The sequence below is a fragment of the Rhinoderma darwinii genome, chromosome 2 (assembly GCF_050947455.1).
Source record: "Rhinoderma darwinii isolate aRhiDar2 chromosome 2, aRhiDar2.hap1, whole genome shotgun sequence".
Classification (NCBI taxonomy): domain Eukaryota; kingdom Metazoa; phylum Chordata; class Amphibia; order Anura; family Rhinodermatidae; genus Rhinoderma; species Rhinoderma darwinii.
Genome location: NC_134688.1, coordinates 145,172,553 through 145,199,580, shown reverse-complemented (window position 1 = coordinate 145,199,580; position 27,028 = coordinate 145,172,553). Strand labels below are relative to the sequence as shown.

Genomic DNA, 27,028 nt, shown 5'->3' with positions numbered 1-27,028 from the left:
ATTTTACATGAGTACACAAAACGTAAAAGGTCAATTTTAGGCACTTCAGTTTATTATTGACAATCCATATGAGGAAAATTTTTCTTTTTTTCTGGAAACAGTCATTTGTCCCTTTTTTTAATAACAACAAATATAAAAATACAAGGCAATAAAGCAACAAAATGTGCACATCTTTTGTATAAACAATTAAAGTGTTGTACAAAATTATTTACATTTGTAATGTATTTACAGGTTTAAAAGTACAATTAAAAGAACGACAATAATGTTAATTTATTCAAAGTAGCTAAAATACAGTAGCAATTTTACAATAAAAATAAATGAAAAACAGAACAAAACACCAACATGAACCAAAAAAAATAAATATACAAGAAAATACAGCAATCTTTAAGAGTGAAACCCTGTCCATTTAATGTTATTTTTTTTATTGAATATGTCAGCACAAGAGTTTCCGTGGCAAAAAAACCTTCATCGAATCTTCTTTAGAAATATAATTATTATTATCATATAAGATACTGCAAAATATGTAAGTAAACTGCATAGTAACTTCTAAAAATTACCGTGTCCATTAACATAAATGTTGTAAAACAAAATAACCACCTACATAATGAATATTTTTGCATTAGTGTTTTGGCTTTTTAAAATATATATGTAAATTTGTAAATATTGAAATCCCCTAAAAAATAAATGAAAGAACGAGTGCAAAAATGTCTTGTAAAAATCACAGGAATAAGGCCCCATGCACACGAACGTGCTTTTGCGGCCACAATTCCCCAGAAAATCCACGGGAGAATTGTGGCCCCATTCATTTCTATGGGGCCATGCACACGACCGTAGTTTTTACGGTCCATGCATGGCCCGGGAGCCCAGACCGCAGAAAGAACGGACATGTCTTATTACAGCCGTCTTCTGCGGTCCAGGCTCATTGAAAATAATAGCCGCGGCCATGTGCATGGCCCGCGATATGCGGACGGCTCGCGGCTGACAGTCCGAAAATCACGGCCATGCACATGGCTACGGTCGTGTGCATGAGGCCTAAGATATATATGTTCCAGTAAAAATAGGAAAAAAATCCTTAGTGCAGTTGGGTTGTAATGTGAAAAAAATAAAACTTGTACTGTTTCCACCTCACAGAGGACAGCAACATAATACCAACTGTTTAATAACATTTTCTCCTTTGGATGTCAGGTGGCATTTAACTCATTATTGTATTTAACTGATGAAACGCATGCATATGGGGAACTATACTGGAGTGACATCCATGTGAGACCACAAGACCTGCAATATTAAGGGCTAGCTTATCAAACTATGTACAGACTCTCGTACTAAAGAAAAGCCTTTCCAACATAATAGATTTATGTATAAATAAAATTAGTTACAAGACATCAGTGCAGGATTTGAAGGGTATATATTTTTTTTGTATTTATTTGCATAAAAATTGCGGCAGAGACGACTCATGTAAATACACCCTAAAGCTACGTTATTTGGGGTGTTAGCTTTCAAATGCTTATTTAAAAAAAATAATAATAAAAAAACAAAACAAAAACAGTTTAAATGGTCAATGAAGGCTACACTCCAGAGACAGATGACAATGTAGATTAGGAAAAAAAAAAATTGAAACAGACAAAATCTGCAGTTGCATGCTCAAGTATTAAAGTTTTTAAACTTTTCTATATTATGGCTTGTCCTTTGCGTGCAGTCATCTGTGACCTCATTTCATTTACTAAACACTGTAACAGTAAAGACAGTGCTTTGGTCAAAACATTGCTAAACAACCTTAACAGCATTGTGTGTTGAGATGTAAATAATGTGTATTGAGATGAAACCTGCCAACTACTATATAATGGGGAGGGGAGGGGGTGTAATAGAAATGTTGAATAAAATATTCAAGGGACAATAATTCTGTAGTTTAACATGTCACAAATAAAAAAAATGTTTCCAGTCTTTTCCCATCCACCTCTTAATAGACCAGTCCACATTAGAACGGAGATGAGTTTGTTATGTAGTAACCACCTAAGGAGTTACCACTGTTTGAAATTACGGAGATGAGGCAGTAGGGAAAAAAAACCAAAAACTTTGCATAGTGAAGAATAGCTTCTGGTAGAATCCAGATTAATTCTGATGTCTTTTCATATGAAGAGCTAAGTGGTCAGAGCGGGAGAAGCTCCGGTTGCAAACTGCACACTGAAAAGGTTTGGCTCCTGTGTGTTTTCTGTAGTGACGTGTCAGTTCATCTGAGCGAGCGAATCTCCAGTCACATCCTTCCCATGTACATTTGTATGGCTTCTCACCTGCAAAACATAACCGTGAAACAACTATAAATACGGATTTGTCATGACAAGCCTGGTGAAGTGTTTTCATAATTACATGAGATACAATGACATATTCAAGACTGCCCTCAGTGGGAGGTAGTCCAGAGCACATCTATCGGTAAGAGCGGAAGCTGGTTTCTACACAATAGGTAGACCAGTGGCTCCAAACAGTTAAGCCATGAGAGTGTCCTTGGAAAGTGGTCTTCCGATCCTGAAGAACCCCTACTAAAATGGTTCCGTCACTCCTATCAAACAATGCATGGACAATACGAACTTCGTGAGGGCAGCAAAAACACTAAACAGCTCATACATATAGAAAATAATAATAATAATAATAGTTGAAAAGGTTTGTAATTCCTATACTACTAAGGGATTTATATCATTCATACCAGTCCTGCACGGCCCACAAAGATAAAAATGATCTGCTAACAGGTGGATGTTCTGGCCTAGCAGAAGCCGGTGTCATTCTCAATGGCATGACAAAGTAGGCCAAGAGGTTGAGTCAAGTGGCTGTCATACAAATGACAACATCCCAAAAAAAACCCTCTCCATTTGGAGTATCTTACTATCAGTTTTCACAAACCTATTTGTGTTTGCAGACGAGATTAGATGACCACCATGTTCACACAACTATAATTCCATTGTACTTAGATGCTATTCTGACTGCCTCCTAATGTTTTCCTATTTAGTCATTTCTGAACTATTTCTATGTGACTGTATATGTAATGATGAGAAGTCGGTCACCATAGAGCAAACAGCTTTATAAAGTCTCACACTAGCAGGCTACTTCTGGTTATCTAGACCATTCACAAGACCCAAAAACTAAATTTCAGGTTGTGAGGAGTATTCAAGTCAAAAGACATAGATCTCTAATGAGAGCTAAATACATGTATTTTATGTATGCTCCACGGATTATCCTTCATACATTTCCAGTGAATTAATAACATATGAGAAGGTCTTATTTTGACTTTAACTCTTTCATGCCTCTTCAAAAAGTCCTATTATGTCTATGTGAAGACTTAGTCATTCACTATTAAACAAATTCCACAGAAAATCCCTTAATTTCTTTCACAAAATCTCATGTCAATCTAATTCACATGGAGGTGGCCTGAATGGACAGATCACTGGATAAAGTAGAAGACTTGGAACATCAATATATTTTATTTCTCAAGTATACTTACAACTAGCCTGCACCAATTTCAATATGGAGCTGCACAATAATACATACTGGCTGCAATTACGGTATCCTTCCCAAATACTGCAGTCAGCAAGCAACAAATGTTTCTCCGATTTTAACTCAAAACGGTCTGACTGTGGTGCTCTTGTATTAGACTTTTATAGACCGTCCTGGCTTATGTTATTCTAAGGACCCATGCTGATGGCTGTATTTGGGATCTCCAATAATGCATTTCAAGGGGAACATGCATAATGCTGTAAAAACAAACAAACAAACCATACACACACACACAAATACTTCATTGGATACTGCATATCGGAACAGGTTTTCCCCTAGAAGCACCTGTGATACCGTACCCCACGTGTTAGGCAATTTATTATGGGCCACACAAGCCTAACTAAGGCCTTACCAAGTTTCCCAAGAAATCTATATTAACATTTAAATGCTTGGGTGATCAAGATTAGTATGAAAAGAATCTGATGACCACGCACAAATCAAATCCAGAACTAGAGACCGAATCAATATTATGTCATGTAGTAGGTGCCCTAATTTACCATTTAAAAATAATGAGACTTATACAGTTGGGCAGAATGACAATACCTGGATGACTCATCTGCCCTATTTAACCTGTAAATGCGATAAAGTCTAGTGACAAGTAATCGTTGAGAAAAAAAATAATAATCTACAAAGAAACAACAGGGATGAGCTGTTAGATTTGATTACAGAGAGATAATCCGCAATTCACACAATGTTCAGCAGAGATTTGATTTCATTCCAAGAGAGTCTAAAGCTCCCCCCCCCCCCCCCCCCAACGTCTTGAGTGTTAAATCAAAAATACTATTCTTTAAAGAGTAATGTGTTTAAGTTCAGTTACTGGAACATGACGACTGGATCAAAACAGCTATTTTACTGTGCAGCGAAATGCAGCTACTCCTCCACTTCAGAGAACTTCTATGGCATTTGTTAAAATGTCAGCACTGCTCAAGTAAAACATCATGGCGGAAACTGGTACCAAGTTACAGCCAAATAGCACACTTTAGTCGTTTCTTTCCAAGCCAGGAATATCATGCACAGCGCTGCCAGAAAACAGACCTATACTTTGTGTATTCCTTAACTGCTGTGGCAGGCACAGGGCTCTTACTAACTCAAATACATAGCATCGCAATATGGAATTTGTGGATCTTATATAAAATTATTTAACAGAGTTTTCTTAACGTTTAAAGTCATGTTTTAGAATAAAAAGTAACCACAGTATACAAGAAATCATTCCACTCAAAGTTCATGATCATTCTAGTCACAGCCAGGCCTTCCGCATCATAAAAAAAACTAGTGGTACTTTAATGGCTATGCAAAGGTGATGGGGCATATCTTCTTAGGGTCATCTGGGTTTCCTTCTGCATTTCTGGGATTACTGACTGAGTAGTGCAGTTCATCAAGACTTCTACAATCCCAATGGACCACAGAGCCGACATAGTGGTCATGCCTCGGTTACAAATGGAAGCCATGCCGCTAGTGTAAACGAAGCCTAAATTCTACGACTAAATACATTTTGCGTGTATGTATATGTATATATATATATATATATATATATATATATATATATTCTAAGTAGGTCCTAAGCAGCATGACATCCAACGTGTCGATAGCACTTGGTGGTGGTGGATTCTCGTATAGCTTTTGAACCGAGACCCAGTAGTTACCAGCTACACATCTGCTGCTTACTATCTGCCTATGTGAATGGTCGTAGCAAACCATGAAATGATGAATTTTAGTTGCCATTCCAATGCACTGGACTGGACTGGGATGGGACTGCCCTCCGCTTTACCCCTGCTAGATGATTCCCGTAACATAGCTGAAGTGTTTCAAAGTCAAAGGCTCAGCTGTTCAACAGCAAGACAAGTTATTGGTCTGAGTGTGGTATATTTTTATATATTCCGTTAACTATAGAGACTATTAGATGGCTTGGCAGAGATTTTATGCCATTATTTTTTTTTTTTATCAAGATCTACACTTTATTCTATTTCCGAATTCTTAAAAGCAATTATAAAATTAGGTTAGGATTCTTATACCAAATATTCTAAATGGATTCTTCCTTTATTCTGGAACGTGGAGCTATTTGGTTATCCGGTGTGCTATTCTTGCATCAGATAGTAAAACAGGTCATCTTATGGAGCAGTCAATTTGGTCATAACAGTCGAAACAAGTCATTTAGAGGGATTGACACAAAAAAAATTCCTCAAGATAAGTTGAAGTAAAACTTGTATAGCTTTTGATGACATACTAAATATAACCCGTGACAGATCTTTCATTTCTCTTCCAACGTGTTACAGGACAAACAATACTAACCCTGAATCAATAAAACATAACAAACTGCTGCTAATTGTAAATGCAACTTGAGACTGTACAAGTATCACCTGAGACGCAACATGGATACCGCTAATCCCCAATGGTAAGTCACACATATTAAAAGGATGTTAAATTACACTAGAGTATTCACAAATCACATAAAACACCCTGGTTTACACCAAACTTATAAACTTAAAATATAAACGTAGTATTGTTAAAAAAAAAAAAAGCCTAACCTCGATATGGGTGTCACGTTCATCAAGTCCATTACCATTATATATTGTACAGCTATGCATATGAAAGGGAGCAGACAGGGACAGAAAATAGTGAGACCCCTACACAAATGATGTATGACATAATCTGTTAGGAGGGCAGTTCTGAATGGATTGTTTTCAACAGCCAACCACATATTGTACAAGCCAAATACGTGCCCCCACTAAAAACCACACACACGCACTCTTCCTTTAAAGGGATTTTCTGTTATATTAAAGGGGTTTACAAGGCCTCAGAAATTGATGGCCTGTCCTCAGGATAGGCCATCAATATCTCATTGGTCGGGGTCCAACTACCGGCACGCCCGCCGATCAGCTGTTTTGGGGGGGCTGCAGCGCTCGCTCGTAGGAGTGTTGCTTCCCCCTCATTTCCTTTACTGCTCACACTGTGAATAGCCAACACACTTGTAGCGGCGGTTCACATTATTACAGCCTTCTCCCATTTACTTCAATGGGAGAAGGCTGTAACTCCTCTAATATTGATGGCCTATACTTAGAATAGGCCATCAATATTTGATAGATGTGGGTCTAACTCATGGCACATCTGCCAATCAGCTCAATAAAGGGGCTATGGCAATCACCCAGGCATCATGTCCCAGTCTTTGTGTACCCGTAAATACAGTTGCGGCGGGACGTGTATGGGACTGAGTTGCAGAACTAAGAACAGCCACAACCCCATGTACGTTGATGTGCCAGGGTAAATGATAAGGGGACGCAGTGCCAAGTCAAGTGAAAATATTTTTTCTTTTGGAGCAGAATATTGATGTATACTGACAAGAAACTTGGCAGAGGAAAATGTGCCATGTTTTTTAAGTACCCTGTGCCTCCTGCTCAGTCTGCAACACCATGAGAGTATGGGTAGTTTTACACTGGCAGATTGTGATCAGCGCTCGTTAGCTTTATTTGCATGAGGCAAATGATGGTGATTATGGGGGTGAACGACCATCCGTCCCCATACAGTTTGCATATCGTCAGGAGATGTTCTGTCGACAAATGTTAATTTTTTCGGCAGCAAAAACTATGTGATCAGACGACAAACAAGCTGGTTTGTCGTCTGCCCCCTCCCTTATTTACACAAGATAAATATTGGGTACAAGCGCTCGTTCAGCCAATCTGCATGTGTAGAAGGGCCTTAACCAATCCCCAGAAAAGTGGAGTTGATTAGTGTTATGTTATCTACCCTCCTTTTTTTAACATTTTGTCTGTATTACAAGTAACGGCTTGAATAATTTTAATGTCATCTTAGTGAGCAGACCATCTTGTCTGGCTTAATAAGGTAAACATTAAAAAAAAAAGTTCTCATAATGAAAATAAATTTATAAGCCCCTACTTGTAATAAACCAATGAAATCAGTTGTTTTATCCATTTACCGCTCTTTTTTTGAAACGTCTCACTTCTATTGGAAAGTGTGTGATTTTATTGACAGAAACGGCCCGTGTGAGGAGCGTCTATATTTGTCTTTTTAAGCTGCTATGTTGCAAACTTCTTTTGCAATGCACAAAATGTTCCCGAGAAGGTGGGTTCTGCCAAGTAACTGCCCAGCAGCTAAATCCAAAGACTCCACAGAAGACGGAATCTCCCAGCAAACACGAGTATTAGAGCTTGTCTGTGTTTGTTCTGAAACAAAATCTATTAGGAGGTATTCAGAGTGACTGAAAGGACCAGCAAGGTTGAATAAATAATAAGAAAAGACGGAGGGGTTTTTGATACAAAAGAAATGCTGAAAGTGTTTTGACTCCTTGCACCAGACAAACTTTGCTCTGGGCATTTTATTTTATTTAAAATGACAGATTGTAAAGGGAGGTTATCATTCACAGGTGATTTAAAGCCATTGTCATGAAACGAAGATTAGGAGGAAAATGCCGTTTGAATAGTCAGCTATTACTATGGAACAAGTTTGGCCAGATAAACAGGACTGCTAAATACCCCAAGGCCATTTAAGACATATTAAACAAAGCTTTGTTAAATTGCATTGCATGGTACTATCTTATTAATTTAGGATTTGCTTTGAAGTCAACTTAGTTAAATAATAGTGGTTTTAAGATTAAAAAGATAAAAATAAAAAAAAAGTTTCTTGTTGTATAAAAGAAAAATAATGGGAAAAAGTAGAGAGACATTGTCCGTTAATGAGTGCTCGTAGCCGGAGAATAGGCTGGCTGCACATGTAAAGTGCCGAAAAACAAACAAGGAGGAATTAGCACTTGGAACCATTGTGTCCGCCATATAAACACCGCTTGATTAATGAAACCTAAACTTGTTAAAGTTAATTAGAGAAGACGTTAGGAAGTGTACAAGTACCATAAATAATTCAATGTTAGCATTGTAGATCAATTACTTTTTTCACAGCTCAGCCCTGACGCTAAAAGAAAGGTCATGCTCAGATGCTTGAGTCAACCCAAGATAGACACACAATGAGAAATTTATTACAAATAAAGAAGTAACTATTAAAAAAAACACACACAATAGTACGCCTGACATTTCTGTAGTGAGCAGCTTGAAAAGAGATTCCATCAAGCAAATAAATTCTTGCCAGAAATGTGGAAAGACAGAAGAATGGGTCTTGGCTAATCCCATAAATTAGCCATGATCTGTGCTGAGCCAAGGTTAGAAGATAAAGCAATGACTCAATATCTGTGTGGGACACTGTATAGCAATATGTTTAAGCTGGGATTATGAAAACACATATTGCTTAGAACAGTTTTGTTTAGCATGGTAACAGTCTGTTAAACAGACCTTTGTTCGACTTCTTTTATTTTTTTACAGTGGCTGTTAGAGATAACTGCTTCAATTATCAAAGCTAAAATTTCCATAGTAACCTCCAGCTTTCAGATTCATTCTTTACACACAAACAATCAATGAAAAAGAAACAGCTAAAAACAAAAGTCTGTGTCCATAGCAATTTTCTAATTATTTTCATCTAAGTGGATTATTCCTTCTAGTAAGGGCATTTTTACACCGGCCAATTATCGGGCAAACGAGCGTTCACAGAATGCGTGTTCTCGAAAATTTCCCTGTAAACAGGGCAAATGTCAGCCGACGAACGAGCAAACGCTCATTCATCAACTGATTGTATCGTTTTGAATGCCGATGACGGTAGCAAATCTCAAAAATGGATGAGCAATCGGAGTAACGAGTGCTCGTCCCCATACTAGCTCCTTGTGAAAGGAGCGGTCTCGATGATCGGCGCTCGTTGTACTGGCCAAAATGGGCCATTGTAAAAGGACATTTATTCTGAGAAAAGTGTAAGCTTTTTATAACTATTGTAACAATAGGATCATACATTTTTTATATATTTTATTGTAACAGTTAGCAGAGGAATGATGATGATCCCAATATCAACCAGATTGCCAGGGCAGAGTGCTCCAAACTAGATGACATTTTGAAAATAGCATAGAAGACCAACTAATATGCAACAATAGTCAATAAATATACTTAGTTGGTTTCAAGGTTAATTTTGACTGACTTAATGGGTAAATGGAAACTTTTAAGGCAAGTTGAGACATTTACTCATTGAGCCAGCCATGGCCCAGTAACAAGTGCATTTTTGAAGGATGCAATGTGCAGTATTTCCCTAGGGTAACCCAGAATGAGATACAAGAAAGTCTAGATGAAGCTTTGATCATCTCTTTAACCCCTTTTTGCACCATGACGTATGTGTACGTCGTGGTGAGGAATAACGTTTTGCTTTTCGACGTACAGTTACGTCAGGGTGATGGCACGCATACAGTTACATCGACTGAAAAATAAAAAAAAGTTATGGCTCTAGGAATGAGATGAAAAAAAAGCGGCTTTGTCCTAAAGACCCAAAATAGGCCGTTCCTAAAGGTGTTAAAAACTTCCTATGTAGGGTTGCCAGGGCCACATTTGTTGTACACTCCGGTCTTAAATTTAACTGAACAAGCCTTACGTACAATTTGTGCCATGTGCCAGAATGACTATGTTAAAAAGAATAAAAGAATGGATACATATGGACAAGTATGTGCAAACATTCAGTGCTTCCTCTTGCCCTACAGTCACTGTTTCTGAGCTGAGAACTTGGGAATGGAATTTTAAAGGGGTTCTCCAGGAAAACAAAATCATGGCTGCTTTCTTCCAGTAACCGCGACACACCTGTCCATGAGTTGTGTCTGCTATGGCAGCTCAGCTTTATTGAAGTGAAAACAGCTGAGCTGCAATACCACACACAACCTGTAGACAGATGTGATGTTGCGTTCAGAAGAAAGCAGCCATGATTATCTCATTTTGGACAAAACTTTTAATCTATCATAGAACAAAATGTGTCCTGTGGTCTAAACACTTTAAAAAAAAACAAAAAAAAAAAAAAAACACAGAACTTTTTTTTATGGGCTGGTCTGAAATGACTAAAAAATAAAATAAAAAAAAAAGTCCATTTACTCCAAAACCAGACGCGTCCCATTGGAAAAGTGGGGTGCTGTTTCTAATCTCCAACAACCCCGTAAGTTGACCAGTAATTAAAGGAGAGCAATTTACCTTCCTGTAGTAGAAGAGATGTACATTTTTTGCAGTGAAAAGAATGAACAAACTGCTGAACTGAACAAAGAACCGGACTAAAATTCGCCATGATCGAGTGACTTAAAAAGGGAAAAAACATACTAAACACACAAACTTCAAAAAAGGAAGGTTTCTATGAACAATGTTTACTCAACCATTAAAATGAACAATGTATACACATACCAGTATGCGTTCTCAGGTGAGCTTTTAAATGGGATGACTTCGTATACACTTTTGTGCACCCTGAAATAGAAAAAAAACAAAAGAAAGCACGGTTAATACAATGAGCGGCAAATTGTGTCAAAAAGTTTGCAAAAATCTATCTATAATTCAAGAAGCAGATTCCACTTTTGAGCTTACTGGTAACCACAATGCAGACATGTAAGCTCCACACATTATATAGAAATGTATCGCACACATTCAAGGAAACATTCCTTTAGTGCCGCAAATAGAAGAAAAAAAACTTCATTAATGTTACAACAGATGTACTTTGTCAGCTCCCATGTATATTTATTCTTATTAGGCCGACTTATTTATCAGAGATATTCCTAGCCACACATATTCATCTGCATTCTTACATTCTAAAAATGCCTGGGGAGATTCCAGAATCAGAAAGTGCAGCAAAGTTTATCGTTACTTAGCTATTGCCAGAATGAAACATTGAATTGCTACATTAAAACATCACTACATTCCCTTACTGACCTCTATTATCATACAGAACCATCACTATTCTAGTCTTTTTCTAGTGAAAATGCCACAGGCTATCCACCATTTCTTGCCATTTGTCAGTAAAATAAACGATTCCTAAATGTATCACATGTGACAGACAATAAACAGGGACAAATAGTTGTAATCTTCATTACACCAAAAGCTGTTAAAACGGATTTCCGTTTTTGGGTAACCCAAGGGCACTTCCATGTGTGGGAGGTTCTTTGTACATGTTAATGACAACTGCAGCTCTGAGTTTGATCACTAGGGGCACTAGATTTAAAGGGGTTGTCCAGAATTAGAAAAAAGGGGACATATTTTTCCACCAGAAATCCTGCCACTCTTGTCCACGATCTGTGTACTAGATGAAGCCCATGGACAAGAGTGGCGCTGTTTTTTAAAAAATATATTATTTTTTTTTGTGCTCCTGGACAACCACTTGTCCTTTTAGGGCAAACCCTTTAAACTTAGGGCATCTTGAGCGTTATGTGAGAATTTTTAAACTGGGTGCATGCTTACCATGCATCCACAATGTCAGGACTCTCAAGTCTTATTCCTCTGATTAATCAGTTTAGGAAAGAAATCTGCTAAATTCTTGGTCATAGGGTAAATACACAGATAAGATCAAATTCCTTTCATTTTCTGTCTTTTTAAAGCTTTCTTTCTCTGATCCTTTCTCTAATTTCTGATATTTGTGAAGCCAAATTCTGCAGGTGTACCGATTTCAAATCCCTTACGTTGTGCAAAAGAATTGTTATATATGCACACACATTTATAGTAATACAATAAACATTAGAAAGATAAAACAAAAACACAATGTCAACCATCATTATCCCTTTAAGCCCTAGTACACACAGGAGAGTTTTGGTGCAGTTTTTGCATTACAGACCTGTGCTATGTAAACCTGTTCTGGCTATAGTTATTATCTGTATCCCTGTGGGGCATCGAATAGCCATTTTACAGAAAAAATAAAAGCTCTGTCTTGGTCTATTTGTATATCGAAGCTTAGTGATTCTTGTATAGACGTTACATTATAGGTGTCATGGTCTAGTGAAGTGGCATCATGCCCCTTCCAAGCATTAATATTTACTCTGTCTTCAAAGTCTAAGTACTAGTAGTGTCTTACCAGGATAATCACAATAGTGAATTCTTCTTTTCTCCAAGTCTGGGTTGTTTCTACGATTGTAGCGTACTGACTGAACAGGTGCCGGTGTCATCGGTACCGTTGCAGGTAAGCTGGTATTGTGAATGCCCATCTTGGAAGCAATTGTGGCTGCATAGGAAGGTGGCGGGTTTAAACTCTGAAGGAGTTCTGCCTGTCGATCTGGACTACCAGGTTCTGAGCTGGGTGGAGATGGAGGAAAGTAGGTGGCCTCTTGCTGTGCCATAAACTGGCCGTGCATGTTGTATGAACACTGGGGAATGGCATGAAATTGCTTCATTGTGGTCTGTGATACAGGGGAGGGGAGCGTATTGAATCCTGACAATTCGGTAGACAATGAAGCATTGCTAATAGGGTCCATTACCGGAGTCTGGTTTGTGGAGTTCATGTCCATATCTGATGAACTTAAGAGGTGATAGAGCTGACCGTGCTGAGGGTTCACGGGAATCTGTATTTCTGGAGAAGGCAGCTCCTGTTTGATATAAATGTTATTAATATCGGTGTTTTGGTGAGAACTGAAGATGCTGGTAAAGTCTGGAAGAGGCTGTGTGGCCGTAACATCGTTCTGCTGGTTGAACACGGTTATCGGCTCGTTCTTAATGCGGGTGACTAAAGGTCTTTGGGACTTGTATAAGTTTGTTCGCAGGTGAGTGATGTCTGGAAGGAAGACGTTCATGTTGATACTGTAAGGCAGTCCATCACTGTCGCTACTGAAAAACTGGTCAATACCCGATGCACTCTCTCTTCTGTATTTCCTTTGCTCTTCCATGAGGTTCGCCGCAGTTTGGTTGGGCGTTAGATACTTTTCCATTTCGCATCTAGTCTGCATGTCAACAAGAAATAAATACATTAATTGTAAATCACTTTAATTACCATTTGCATAATCCTATATTGATAGGCATACCAGAACAGCAGATAAGAACCATGTTCATGCAAACACTCAATGGCGTACATGTCCTGCTTAGATTTCAATTGGAAATTATTAATCGTGTAATCTGAACAAGCAAATATTGCAGATGCGGCACTCTCATGTATAATCCTTCCCCAGATCTATATCAAGCAGATCTTACTATTACAAGTGGTGCATTGTAGGATGTGGGTGGCTGCAGGCTGATATTACCAGTACAGTCATCTGCAAAACATTTATCATGTACTCTTCAATGGACAAATGCTACATTCCCCCTTGCACTGTAAAATCTCTAGTCATTCCTAATCCCCTTAGCATTCCCCAATATGAATCAGCTGACAAATGGAAAACAAGTGTAATAATTCACTCGAAATTAGCTTGAGCAAACATAAGTCCAAGTCACTTCCCACAGGTCCATCCAATAATATACAATGGGCCTGCCGCTTATTATTGAGCCGGTGCTTGCAGCATTTACATTACCAGGGAAGACTTGTAGATTGTTATTGCCAACATCACTTACACACGCCTCAATTATAAAAAATATTAACCATTGCGGAGCAGGACATATAGATTTTGTAGGGTGGGTCTATTGCAGAAGACAACAGGTGGGTGAGCGCTCCTTCTATACTGATGAACCATATTAGATAATAGGATATTATATAGACTATCATGCAATAGGCTATCCATAATAATAATAACGACATGTAGTAGTCAGCAAAGGGTTAATTGTCACAAGCCAACACATGATATAACAAGGCCGTGTCATGATCTGCTAAATAGAGCCCGTGAAGAGCAGGCCGCTCAGTTTGCGGTTAGTCCAGTCTGATTTTAGCTCGCCCAGCTGTTGTTTGCATGTGGATCTGTCCCAGTGTGTTGTATTTCTGATGTGTAGCGTGGGTAATAGAGAGCCAGTTGTTCCTATGCTACTATCCAAATAGCACGCAGCTCGTGGGTGAGTGCCCAGACTGTGCCAGTCACTCTGCTCCATAGTCCAGTGCTCATCACTGCCAGTCATATACCTGCACTGTAAAACATAGTCACGTCACACAGAATATGAGAGTTGGAGCTGCACAATATTCAGGGACCTCTGTAATATTATTTATATGAATACATATCATGAGCTGCTCGTTGCTAATAGAAAATCTGGAAGTGGCACCATTGTCAGGGTGCATCGCAGCCCCCTAGTGCACCTGACCTAACAGCGCACTTGTCAAGATCCTAGTCCCAGACGCAACACAGGTAGTACAGGAAGGTAGCGCAGGTAGGCGATACAGATACACCGTAGTAAAGCCATTACACCCTTGCAGACAGGCAGGCTCCACACGTAGAACAGTACAGGCAGAGTATATACACGGAACAGGTAGACAGGCAGAGTATATACACGGAACAGGTAGACAGGCAGAGTATATACACGGAACAGGTAGACAAGCAGAGTATATACACGGAACAGGTAGACAAGCAGAGTATATACACGGAACAGGTAGACAAGCAGAGTATATACACGGAACAGGTAGACAGGCAGAGTATACAGAACAGGTAGACAGGCAGAGTATATACACAGAACAGGTAGACAGGCAGAGTATATACACAGAACAGGTAGACAGGCAGAGTATATACACAGAACAGGTAGAACAGGTAGACAGGCAGAGTATATACACAGAACAGGTAGACAGGCAGAGTATATACACAGAACGAGTATATACAGAACAGGTAGCCAGGCAGAGTATATACTGAACAGATAGCGCTGACAGGCAGGCTCCACACGTAGAACAGTACAGGCAGAGTATATACACGGAACAGGTAGACAGGCAGAGTATATACACACACGGAACAGGTAGACAGGCAGAGTATATACACACGGAACAGGTAGACAGGCAGAGTATATACACACGGAACAGGTAGACAGGCAGAGTATATACACACACAGAACAGGTAGACAGGCAGAGTATATACACACACAGAACAGGTAGACAGGCAGAGTATATACACACACAGAACAGGTAGACAGGCAGAGTATATACACACACAGAACAGGTAGACAGGCAGAGTATATACACAGAACAGGTAGACAGGCAGAGTATATACAGAACAGGTAGCGCTGACAGGCAGGCTCCACACGTAAAACAGTACAGGCAGAGTATATACAGAACAGGTAGACAGGCAGAGTATATACAGAACAGGTAGCGCAGAAAGGCAGGCTCCACACATAGAACAGTACAGGCAGAGTATATAAACAGAACAGGTAGACAGGCAGAGTATATACAGAACAGGTAGCGCTGACAGGCAGGTTCCACACGTAGAACAGTACAGGCAGAGTATATACACAGAACAGGTAGACAGGCAGGTTCCACACGTAGAACAGTACAGGCAGAGTATATACACAGAACAGGTAGACAGGCAGAGTATATACAGAACTGGTAGACAGCGCAGACAGGCAGGCACCACACGTAGAACAGTACAGACAGAGTATATACAGAACAGGTAGCGAAGACAGGGGTGGAACTGTACAGACACGCAGGCAGTATATATACAGAACAGGTAGACAGGCAGGGGTGGAACGGTACAGGCACCAGGCAGTACAGGCAGAGTATATACAGTACAGGTAGCGCAGACAGGGGTGGAACAGTACAGGCACCAGGCAGTACAGGCAGAGTATATACAGTACAGGTAGCGCAGACAGGGGTGGAACAGTACAGGCACCAGGCAGAGTATATACAGAACAGGTAGACAGCGCAGAATACAGGTTGACTAGGCAGCGCACTGTAGATGGGGAAGCAGTACAGAGCAATGTATGGAGGCAGCGTTACCTACCTGCACCATGTCATCAGGCAACAGTCTGGGGCCCTTCATCTCTTCAGGAAATGCGGGGTCCTCTCTATGAGGCATCTGCCCCCCATTACCAATCACAGGTTTCAGCTGGGTGAAGACGGGTTCGTCTAAGCGGCCCAGCCTGGCACTCATGGTCAGCACTGTGGTGGCCATAACATCGGCTGCACACAAGTCCAGAACAGCAGCCCGGGCTCTGGAGAAGAGCGATACTCCACCGTACCGTACACAGGACGAGCGCGCAGGACACGGAGCAGGAGATGCTACCTGTTGCAGGGTGTGTACTCCGCTTTATTACGGGGCTGGACAGCGGGATAGCTTTGAGCTTCATAGGGGCCAATGCGCTGTGCGGGGCGGGGCTGCAGTGTGTGGGTGTGCGGCCAGGGGGCGGCACTGAGACTCCTCCTTTTACCCGCGCTGACAGGGGTTTGTCTGGCGGGGACTACACACAAGATTTGTATTATTATGTATAACATCTGTACTGTAACTACACACAGCTTACAACTGCTGCTCCTCAATACAGAGATATGCAATACCTCACACACAACCTACAAATATATACACTGCAGACACACAACCTACAAACATACACTGCAGACACACAACCTACAAATATATACACTAAAACCACACAACCTACAAATATATACACAACAGACTCACAACCTACAAATATATACACTAAAACCACACAACCTACAAATATATACACAACAGACTCACAACCTACAAACACATACACTGCAGACACACAACCTACAAATATATACACTGCAAACACACAACCTACAAACATACACTGCAGACACACAACCTACAAATATATACACTAAAACCACACAACCTACAAATATATACACAACAGACTCACAACCTACAAATATATACACTAAAACCACACAACCTACAAATATATACACAACAGACTCACAACCTACAAACACATACATTGCAGACACACAACCTACAAATATATACACTGCAGACACACAACCTACAAACATACACTGCAGACACACAACCTACAAATATATACAATAAAACCACACAACCTACAAATATATACACAACAGACTCACAACCTACAAATATATACACTAAAACCACACAACCTACAAATATATACACAACAGACTCACAACCTACAAACACACACTGCAGACACACAACCTACAAACATATACACTGCAGACACACATCCTACAAACATATACACTGCAGACACACAACCTACAAATATATACACAACACTCACAACCTACAAACATATACACTGCAGACACAACCTACATACCTATATATACCCTGCAGACACAACCTACATACATATATATACCCTGCAGACACACAACCTACAAATATATACACTACAGACACACAACCTACAAATATATACACTGCAGACACACAACCTACAAATATATACACTACAGACACACAACCTACAAATATATACACTGCAGACACACAACCTACAAACATACACTACAGACACACAACCTACAAACATACACTACAGACACACAACCTACAAACATATACACTGCAGACACAACCTACAAACATATACACTGCAGACACACATCCTACAAACATATACACTGCAGACACACAACATACACTACAGACACACAACCTACAAACATACACTGCAGACACACAACCTACAAATATATACACTGCAGACACACAACCTACAAACACACTGCAGACACAACCTCCAAATATATACACTACAGCCACACAAGCTACAAATATATACACAACAGACTCACAACCTACAAACACATACACTGCAGACACACAACCTACAAACATATGCACTGCAGACACACATCCTACAAACATATACACTGCACACACACAACCTACATACATATATATACCCTGCAGACACACAACCTACAAATATATACACTACAGACACGCAACCAAAATATATATACACTACAGACACACAACCTACAAACATATACACTGCAGACACACAACCTACAAACATACACTACAGACACACAACCTACAAACATATACCCTGCAGACACACAACCTACAAACATATACACTGCAGACGCACAACCTACAAACATATACACTGCAGACACACAACCTACAGTGATATAGACTGCAGATACACAACCTACAGTGATATACACTGCAGAAACACAAGTTACAGTAATATACACTGCAGACACACAACATACAGTGATATACACTGCAGACACACAACCTACAGTGATATACACTGCAGACATATAACCTACAAATATATACACTGCAAACACACAACCTACAAACATACACTGCAGACACACAACCTACAAATATATACACTAAAACCACACAACCTACAAATATATACACAACAGACTCACAACCTACAAATATATACACTAAAACCACACAACCTACAAATATATACACAACAGACTCACAACCTACAAACACATACACTGCAGACACACAACCTACAAATATATACACTGCAGACACACAACCTACAAACATACACTGCAGACACACAACCTACAAATATATACAATAAAACCACACAACCTACAAATATATACACAACAGACTCACAACCTACAAATATATACACTAAAACCACACAACCTACAAATATATACACAACAGACTCACAACCTACAAACACACACTGCAGACACACAACCTACAAACATATACACTGCAGACACACATCCTACAAACATATACACTGCAGACACACAACCTACAAATATATACACAACACTCACAACCTACAAACATATACACTGCAGACACAACCTACATACCTATATATACCCTGCAGACACAACCTACATACATATATATACCCTGCAGACACACAACCTACAAATATATACACTACAGACACACAACCTACAAATATATACACTGCAGACACACAACCTACAAATATATACACTACAGACACACAACCTACAAATATATACACTGCAGACACACAACCTACAAACATACACTACAGACACACAACCTACAAACATACACTACAGACACACAACCTACAAACATATACACTGCAGACACAACCTACAAACATATACACTGCAGACACACATCCTACAAACATATACACTGCAGACACACAACATACACTACAGACACACAACCTACAAACATACACTGCAGACACACAACCTACAAATATATACACTGCAGACACACAACCTACAAACACACTGCAGACACAACCTACAAATATATACACTACAGCCACACAAGCTACAAATATATACACAACAGACTCACAACCTACAAACACATACACTGCAGACACACAACCTACAAACATATACACTGCAGACACACATCCTACAAACATATACACTGCACACACACAACCTACATACATATATATACCCTGCAGACACACAACCTACAAATATATACACTACAGACACGCAACCAAAATATATATACACTACAGACACACAACCTACAAACATATACACTGCAGACACACAACCTACAAACATACACTACAGACACACAACCTACAAACATATACCCTGCAGACACACAACCTACAAACATATACACTGCAGACGCACAACCTACAAACATATACACTGCAGACACACAACCTACAGTGATATAGACTGCAGATACACAACCTACAGTGATATACACTGCAGAAACACAAGTTACAGTAATATACACTGCAGACACACAACATACAGTGATATACACTGCAGACACACAACCTACAGTGATATACACTGCAGACATATAACCTACAGTGATATACACTGCAGACACACAACCTATAGTGCTATACACTGCAGACACACAACCTACAAACATATACACTGCAGACACACAATCTTCAATGATATGCACTGCAGAGACACAACCTATAGTGATTTACACTGCAGACACACAACCTACAAATATATACACTGCAGACACACAACCTACAATAATATACACTGCAGACACACAACGTATAGTGATATACACCACAGACAAGCTACAGTGATATACTGTATACTACACATGCACAACCTACAGTGATATACACTGCAGAGTAATAAACCACACACTCGATGTCACAAGGAGTGGGATCATTGATATTGTACTTATCAGAAATCCTTATAATTCATTATATTGACTATTGACCAATAACATAACACAGTGGGTTCACCACACTATATACTACATCACATTGTGTGCACTGAATACTGTTTTAACATCTATGTATCTTATCTACAACTAGTATGTCTGACTGTCTATCCTTCCTATCCTATAAAACAGTGATCCCCCATCTTTCGTAGCTCACAGGCCACTTTCAAATGCCACAGGTAGTGTTATCCTACACTTAATATAAAAAGCGATAAAGGTCTATTAGAGATATGATATTGGGCCTCATGCACACGACCGTAGCCATGTGCACAGCCGTGATTTTCGGGTCGGCCGGAAACGGAGTTTCACCCGCGAGCCGCCCGCAAATCGCGGGCCGTGCACATGCCGCGTCCATTATTTCCTATGAGCCTGGACCGCAGAACACGGCCATAATAAGACATGACTGTTCTTTCTGCGGTCCAGGCTCCTGGGCCATGCACGGACCATGGAAACCACGGTCGTGCGCATGGGCCCATAGGAATGAATGGGGCCGCAATCCTCCCGTGGATTTTCGGGGGAATTGCGGCCGCAAAAGCATGTTCATGTGCACGAGGCCTTAATGATATGGTTCTTACCCGAGTGTTAATTGTAAGTAAGGCTTCGTTCAGATCTGCGTCGGGGTTCGGTTCATGGGTTCCGTCAGACCTTTTAGTCAGGGGAACCCATGAACAGAAAACAAAACGGAAACCATAGCTTTCCGTTTGCATTACCATTGATTTCAATGGTAACGCTTCCGTTGCTAATGCGTTCCGTTTGTCTCAGTTCCGTAACATTTCCATTTTTTAGCGGAATCAATATTGCAATGCAACGGAAGAATTACCATTGAAATCAATGGTAATGCAAACGGAAAGCTATGGTTTCCATTCATGGGTTCCCCTGACGGAAAGGTCTGACGGAACTCATGAAAGGAACCCTGACGCAGATGTGAACGAAGCCTTAGTGACATGGTTTCGACAAATTCTAGTAATTCTGTGACGTCCCTAGTGCCACAAGTGCATTATAGCATCTTTAGCTGCCAACAGCTAGGGAGCCACATGAAGGGGCTTGAGAGGCACATGTTTCTCCTGAGACACCGCTTGGGGAAAACTCCTACATAAAAAACCTACTCAGAAATTGTGTGTTGAAATAAATGCCAAAACCAATTATTATATCAAATGTATTAAACAGGCTATTGGACAATACAATAAACCACATTGTTAGAAGAGGTGCCCATGTTGCCATGTTGGTTGGGTTTAAATGTATAGTGCCTGTGTAGTCCTATAGACTGAACAGACCCATGTCCATCAGGTTCAACTTCTCTTATTTTTAGCAATTTTCCAGACATTCTTCTCCTTCGTCTTATTTCCGTTCACTAAGACTCATATAACTCTTCTAGCTGGATACTCGCGCTAATATCGACATATTATCCTCTACAATAATAAAATAACGTGCTTGTATCAGCTATCTGCTATCGTAACAAATATGTTATCCTATTTCCTATGTATAACAGTGTTACACTGCTTAGCTAAAGTTTGTATTTTCCATTTTGCTTTGTATTTTCTCAAAAAAACTTTGGTGAGAAATAAAATTTGGGACTGTTTTCCCTCACGGGAAGGGAGATGTTCTGTATCAGATTATCCCCACACTTCATATTAAAAGGTTTTCCCATCTCAGACATGCGCTGCTCAGCTGTTTCAGTAACTCCCATAGAACTTAATAAAGAGAGAGCTGCACGCATACGTGGCCACCTTTCAACTCGCTAGGAAATGGCGGCCTGGGGGTCGAGTGACCTCATAGATGATATAGGTGCGTGTCCCAGAGATGGGACCCGCATCTAGCAGACATTTGTGGCATATCTTTTGTATATGACATAAATGTCTGAGATGGGAATAACTATAACTTTAACTACAATATCAATGTCAGTCCCCATGCATATGATCGTAGAATTCAACTGCAATTACGGACCCATTCATTTCGATTACCCACGTACACCCTCCCGTATATTTACGGGAAGGTGTCCGTGCAGTAGAAAGACATGTCCTATTTTTTGCTTTTTACAGACCGTGCTCCCATACTTTATATGGGAGCACGGCCCACAAATACGGGTGGCTATCCGCGGCCGTCAGTTATGTAATTACGGGTACGGTTGTGTGCATGGGGCCTCAGTGTGTAGTTTAGTGTGTTAAGTTCTCACAAATTGTAGATTTAGCTGCTACCACATGTTACAGTATGATTTCATCTTGTTCTGTATAAGTGTACAGTAACAGAAACTGAAAGGCTCCATCACTTTTCCACCATTCCGCCCACATCATTCCTGTGCATTGTTTCTCTTGAATCTTATAGCATGATGTGTAAAATTGCTCAATAGGTTAACCTTAAACTGGTAATACTAGATGAACTGAAGAAGAACCGTATGCCTCTTAAACACGTATAGCATATGTATTGCAGCCATTTCATATTATGTGTAGCATTTTTTGCTCACAAAGTTAAATTGTAATCTGCACTTATTAAATGGATGGCTCCTTTAACAGAGTTCTAGACTCAAAGCCTGTGTTTTTTTCTGACATCAGAGGTCCCACATGAATCCATGTCCCAGGTAAAATAGCCTGCTGGATGGGTGCAGTGAAGTCATAGATGGTGCCTGATGGTCCTACCTAAAGGATTGTAGCATGAAAGGTAGCTAACACATGACCATGGACAGAATTTTATCCACTGGAAGTAAACAATGATGGTTCCTAGTGAATAACAACAAGCAGAGATCTTGAAAACCATGAGGAATTAATACAGAAAATATAATGGAAAATTGTATAACTTTAAATTACACAAAAAATAACATTAATTTGCTGAAACCGGAGAACCCCTTTAAAGCGGGCCATGATAGAAAGATGTTAAAGAGGCTCTGTCACCAGATTTTGCAGCCCCTATCTGCTATTGCAGCAGATCGGCGCTGCAATGTAGATTACAGTAACGTTTTTATTTTTAAAAAACGAGCATTTTTGGCCAAGTTATGACCATTTTAGTATTTATGCAAATGAGGCTTGCAAAAGTACAACTGGGCGTGTTGAAAAGTAAAAGTACAACTGGGCGTGTATTATGTGCGTACATCGGGGCGTGTTTACTACTTTTACTAGCTGGGCGTTGTGTATAGAAGTGTCATCCACTTCTCTTCACAACGCCCAGCTTCTGGCAGTGCAGACACAGCCGTGTTCTCCAGAGATCACGCTGTGACGTCACTCACAGGTCCTGCATCGTGTCGGCACCAGAGGCTACAGATGATTCTGCAGCAGCATCGGCGTTTGCAGGTAAGTCGATGTAGCTACTTACCTGCAAATGCTGATGCTGCTGCAGAATCAACTGTAGCCTCTGGTGCCGACACGATGCAGGACCTGTGAGTGACGTCACAGATCTGCACTGCCAGAAGCTGGGCGTTCTGAAGAGAAGTGGATGATACTTCTCATCAGAAAGCCCAGCTAGTAAAAGTAGTAAACACGCCCCGATGTACGCACATAATACACGCCCAGTTGTACTTTTACTTTTCAACACGCCCAGTTGTACTTTTGCAAGCCTCATTTGCATAAATACGAAAATGGTCATAACTTGGCCAAAAATGCTCGTTTTTTAAAAATAAAAACGTTACTGTAATCTACATTGCAGCGCCTATCTGCTGCAATAGCAGATAGGGGCTGCAAAATCTGGTGACAGAGCCTCTTTAAAACACACAGTGCATCACAGTTTACTGCGTTTAGGGCACCATAGTCAAAGACCGGTCAGAGTGCCCATGCTGACTCCGGTTCACTGCCTACAATGGGCATATGAGCATCAGAACTGGAAGATGGAGCAATGGAAAAAGGCGGCCTGGTCTGATGAGTCACATTTTCTTTAACATCATGTGGAAAGGCAGGTGCGTGTGCATCGCTTACCTGGATGAGAGATGGCACCAAAATGCACATTGGGAGGAAGGCAAGCTTCCGGTGGCAGTGTGATTCTCTAGGTAATATTTTGCTGGGTCCTGGCATTCATGTGGATGTTACTTTGACACATACAACCTACTTAAACATTGTTACATACCAAGTATACCACCCTTCCTGACAACAGTATTCCCATGGTTTGAGGAACATGACGAAAAGTTCAAGGTGATGACTTTTCCTCCAAATTCCCAAGAACTCAAGCTGATCGAGCATATATGGGATTTGCTGGAAAAATAAGTCTGGCTCATGGAGGACCTCACAACTTGCAGAACTTGAAGGATCTGTTGCTAACGTCTTGGTTCCAGACCTTCCCAGGTCTTGTGGAGTCCATGGAGTTCAGGTGGTTTTAATGTTATGGCTGATCACTGTAAAGAGCAGAGAACTGACCCTGACCTCTGGAAATGTGAACAAGCAGTTGGATACTAGTATGTACAGCATCAGCATCCAATATAGACTTTCAGAGTTCCATATCACCAGCCATTAAAAGGCCTATACCCAGGCCGGCCTTAGGACAGATGGCGCCCTGTGCGAAATTATATTTCGGCGCCCCACCCCATCATAAAAAATGCCCCATAAAAAAAGGATAATGCCACCCACAGTATAATGCCCTATATAGTGCCCCACACAGTATAATGCCCCTTTAGTGCCTTCCATGCAGTATAATAATATAATATATTACAACCCCTTCAAGGACACAGTATTTTGTCCTCTAATTGTGCCCACACAGTATTATGCCCCCTAAAGGCCACACACAGTATTTTGCCCCCTGTAGTACCCCTACATGGTATAATGTCCGCTTAGTGGCCTCCACACAGTATAATGCCCCCCTCCCCTGGCTGCCACACATAGCCCCCCCCCATATTGTAGACAGTGCCCCCTGTAGATTGTGCCATACAGCCTCCCTGTAGACAGTGCCATAATACCCAACCTCCCCATGTAGATAGTGCCATACAGCCCCCGACCTCCCTCTTGTAGACAGTGCCCCCAAACCCCCCCCCCCCAAAAAAATTACTCACTTAGGCCCCGTTCCCATGACGAACTGAGCTGCTCCACGACGGGATCCTTGCATAGGCTGGCGTGATCCTGTAGCCTAGTACATAGTTTCCCAACCTTTTCGGACTCAAGGCACCACTGGAAAAATAAAATTTCCTCAGAGCACCCCAACCAAAAATTGTTTAGGGAGAGACAGAAAAAGGTTAAAAAATGCACCACACTCTTAGGGTATGAGTACACACTGTATTTTTTGTAAGGCAAAAAAAATCCTTACCAAATTTTGAAGCAGATTTTGAATTGACAGCGCTGTTTGACTTTTTTTTTTTGCGTTTTTTTGTAAGCCGTTGAAGCTAATGCAAAAGACACAGGCAAAAAAAGCACCAAACGAGCGCCGCAGGTATTTTCTGCTTCTATTAATTTCAATTGGAGCTCAGAGGTGGAAACCACTTGAAGACTATCAGCCCCCCACTCACAGTAAAATGACCATCAGCCCCCACTCACAGTAAAATGACCATCAGCCCCCACTCACAGTAAAATGACCATCAGCCCCCACTCACAGTAAAATGACCATCAGCCCCCCACTCACAGTATAATGACCATCAGCCCCCCACTCACAGTAAAATGACCATCAGCCCGCCACTTACAGTAAAATTACCATCAGCCCCCACTTATAGTAAAATGACCATCAACCCCCCCACTCACAGTAAAATGACCATCATGCCCCCACTCACAGTAAAATAACCATCAGCCCCCACTCACAGTAAAATTACCATCAGCCCCCCACTCACAGTAAAATGACCATCATTCCCCCACTCACAGTACAATAACCATCAGCCCGCCACTCACAGTAAAATGACCATCAGCCCGCCACTCACAGTAAAATAACCATCAGCCCCCACTCACAGTAAAATGACCATCAGCCCCCCCTCACAGTAAAATAACCATCGGCTCGCCACTCACAGTAAAATTTCCATCAGCCTGCCACTCACAGTAAAATGACCATCAGCACGCCACTCACAGTAAAATGACCATCAGCCCGCCTCTCACAATAAAATGACCATCAGCCCCCTCACAATAAAATAACCATCGGCCCGCCACTCACAGTAAAATGACAGGCTATATACAGGGGTGGGCTATCTGTGGAGCACTATAGGGGGAGCTATTTGTGGGACACTATATACAGGGGTGGGCTATATGGGGACACTATCTACAGGGGTCTCTGTGGGGGGCACTATCTACAGGGGGCTCTATGGCAGGCACTATCTACAGGGGGCACGGTGTGTGTGTGGGGGACACAGTGTATGGTGCTATTATAATTAGAGGTGCAGTGTATGGCGCTATTATATTTAGGGACATAGTGTGTGGTATAATGAGAATTATATCTTTGTTTATAGGTGTAGAAATGTTGGAAAAGTGAGAAGCTGAAGACATCTGAGCGGCAAACTGCAGAAATGGGCTGTGACCGGGAGAAGTCATCATAGAGGTCTGGATCGGATGGAGAAAAAGAACTAGAATCTGAGACGTCACCGGTAAGTCACTTAATGTAAAGGCTTATTCTGCCTCTAATCAGTACTGTAGTCACTGTATGATCTGCAGCGAGATGATGGGTGGTATGATTATGATATGATTTATTTTTGTGAAACAGCATCTCCCAGCATATCCTTACCATTGTTCGGGCCATGCTGGGAGCTGGAAACAAATTAGTGCAAACCTATAC

General features: G+C 40.7%; 1 protein-coding gene across 1 annotated transcript; it reads right to left on the bottom strand.

The window, feature by feature from the left end:
- Positions 1-296: 296 nt before the first annotated feature.
- Positions 297-16,538, bottom strand: KLF5 (KLF transcription factor 5). The gene is made up of 4 exons (XM_075850254.1): positions 16,205-16,538; positions 12,451-13,309; positions 10,800-10,859; positions 297-2,288 (listed from the first exon to the last, which is right to left on the bottom strand). The coding sequence occupies exons 1-4, from the start codon at positions 16,373-16,375 to the stop codon at positions 2,110-2,112; spliced, it is 1,269 nt and encodes a 422-aa protein (XP_075706369.1). The 5' UTR covers positions 16,376-16,538; the 3' UTR covers positions 297-2,109.
- Between the last annotated feature and the right edge of the window lie 10,490 nt (positions 16,539-27,028).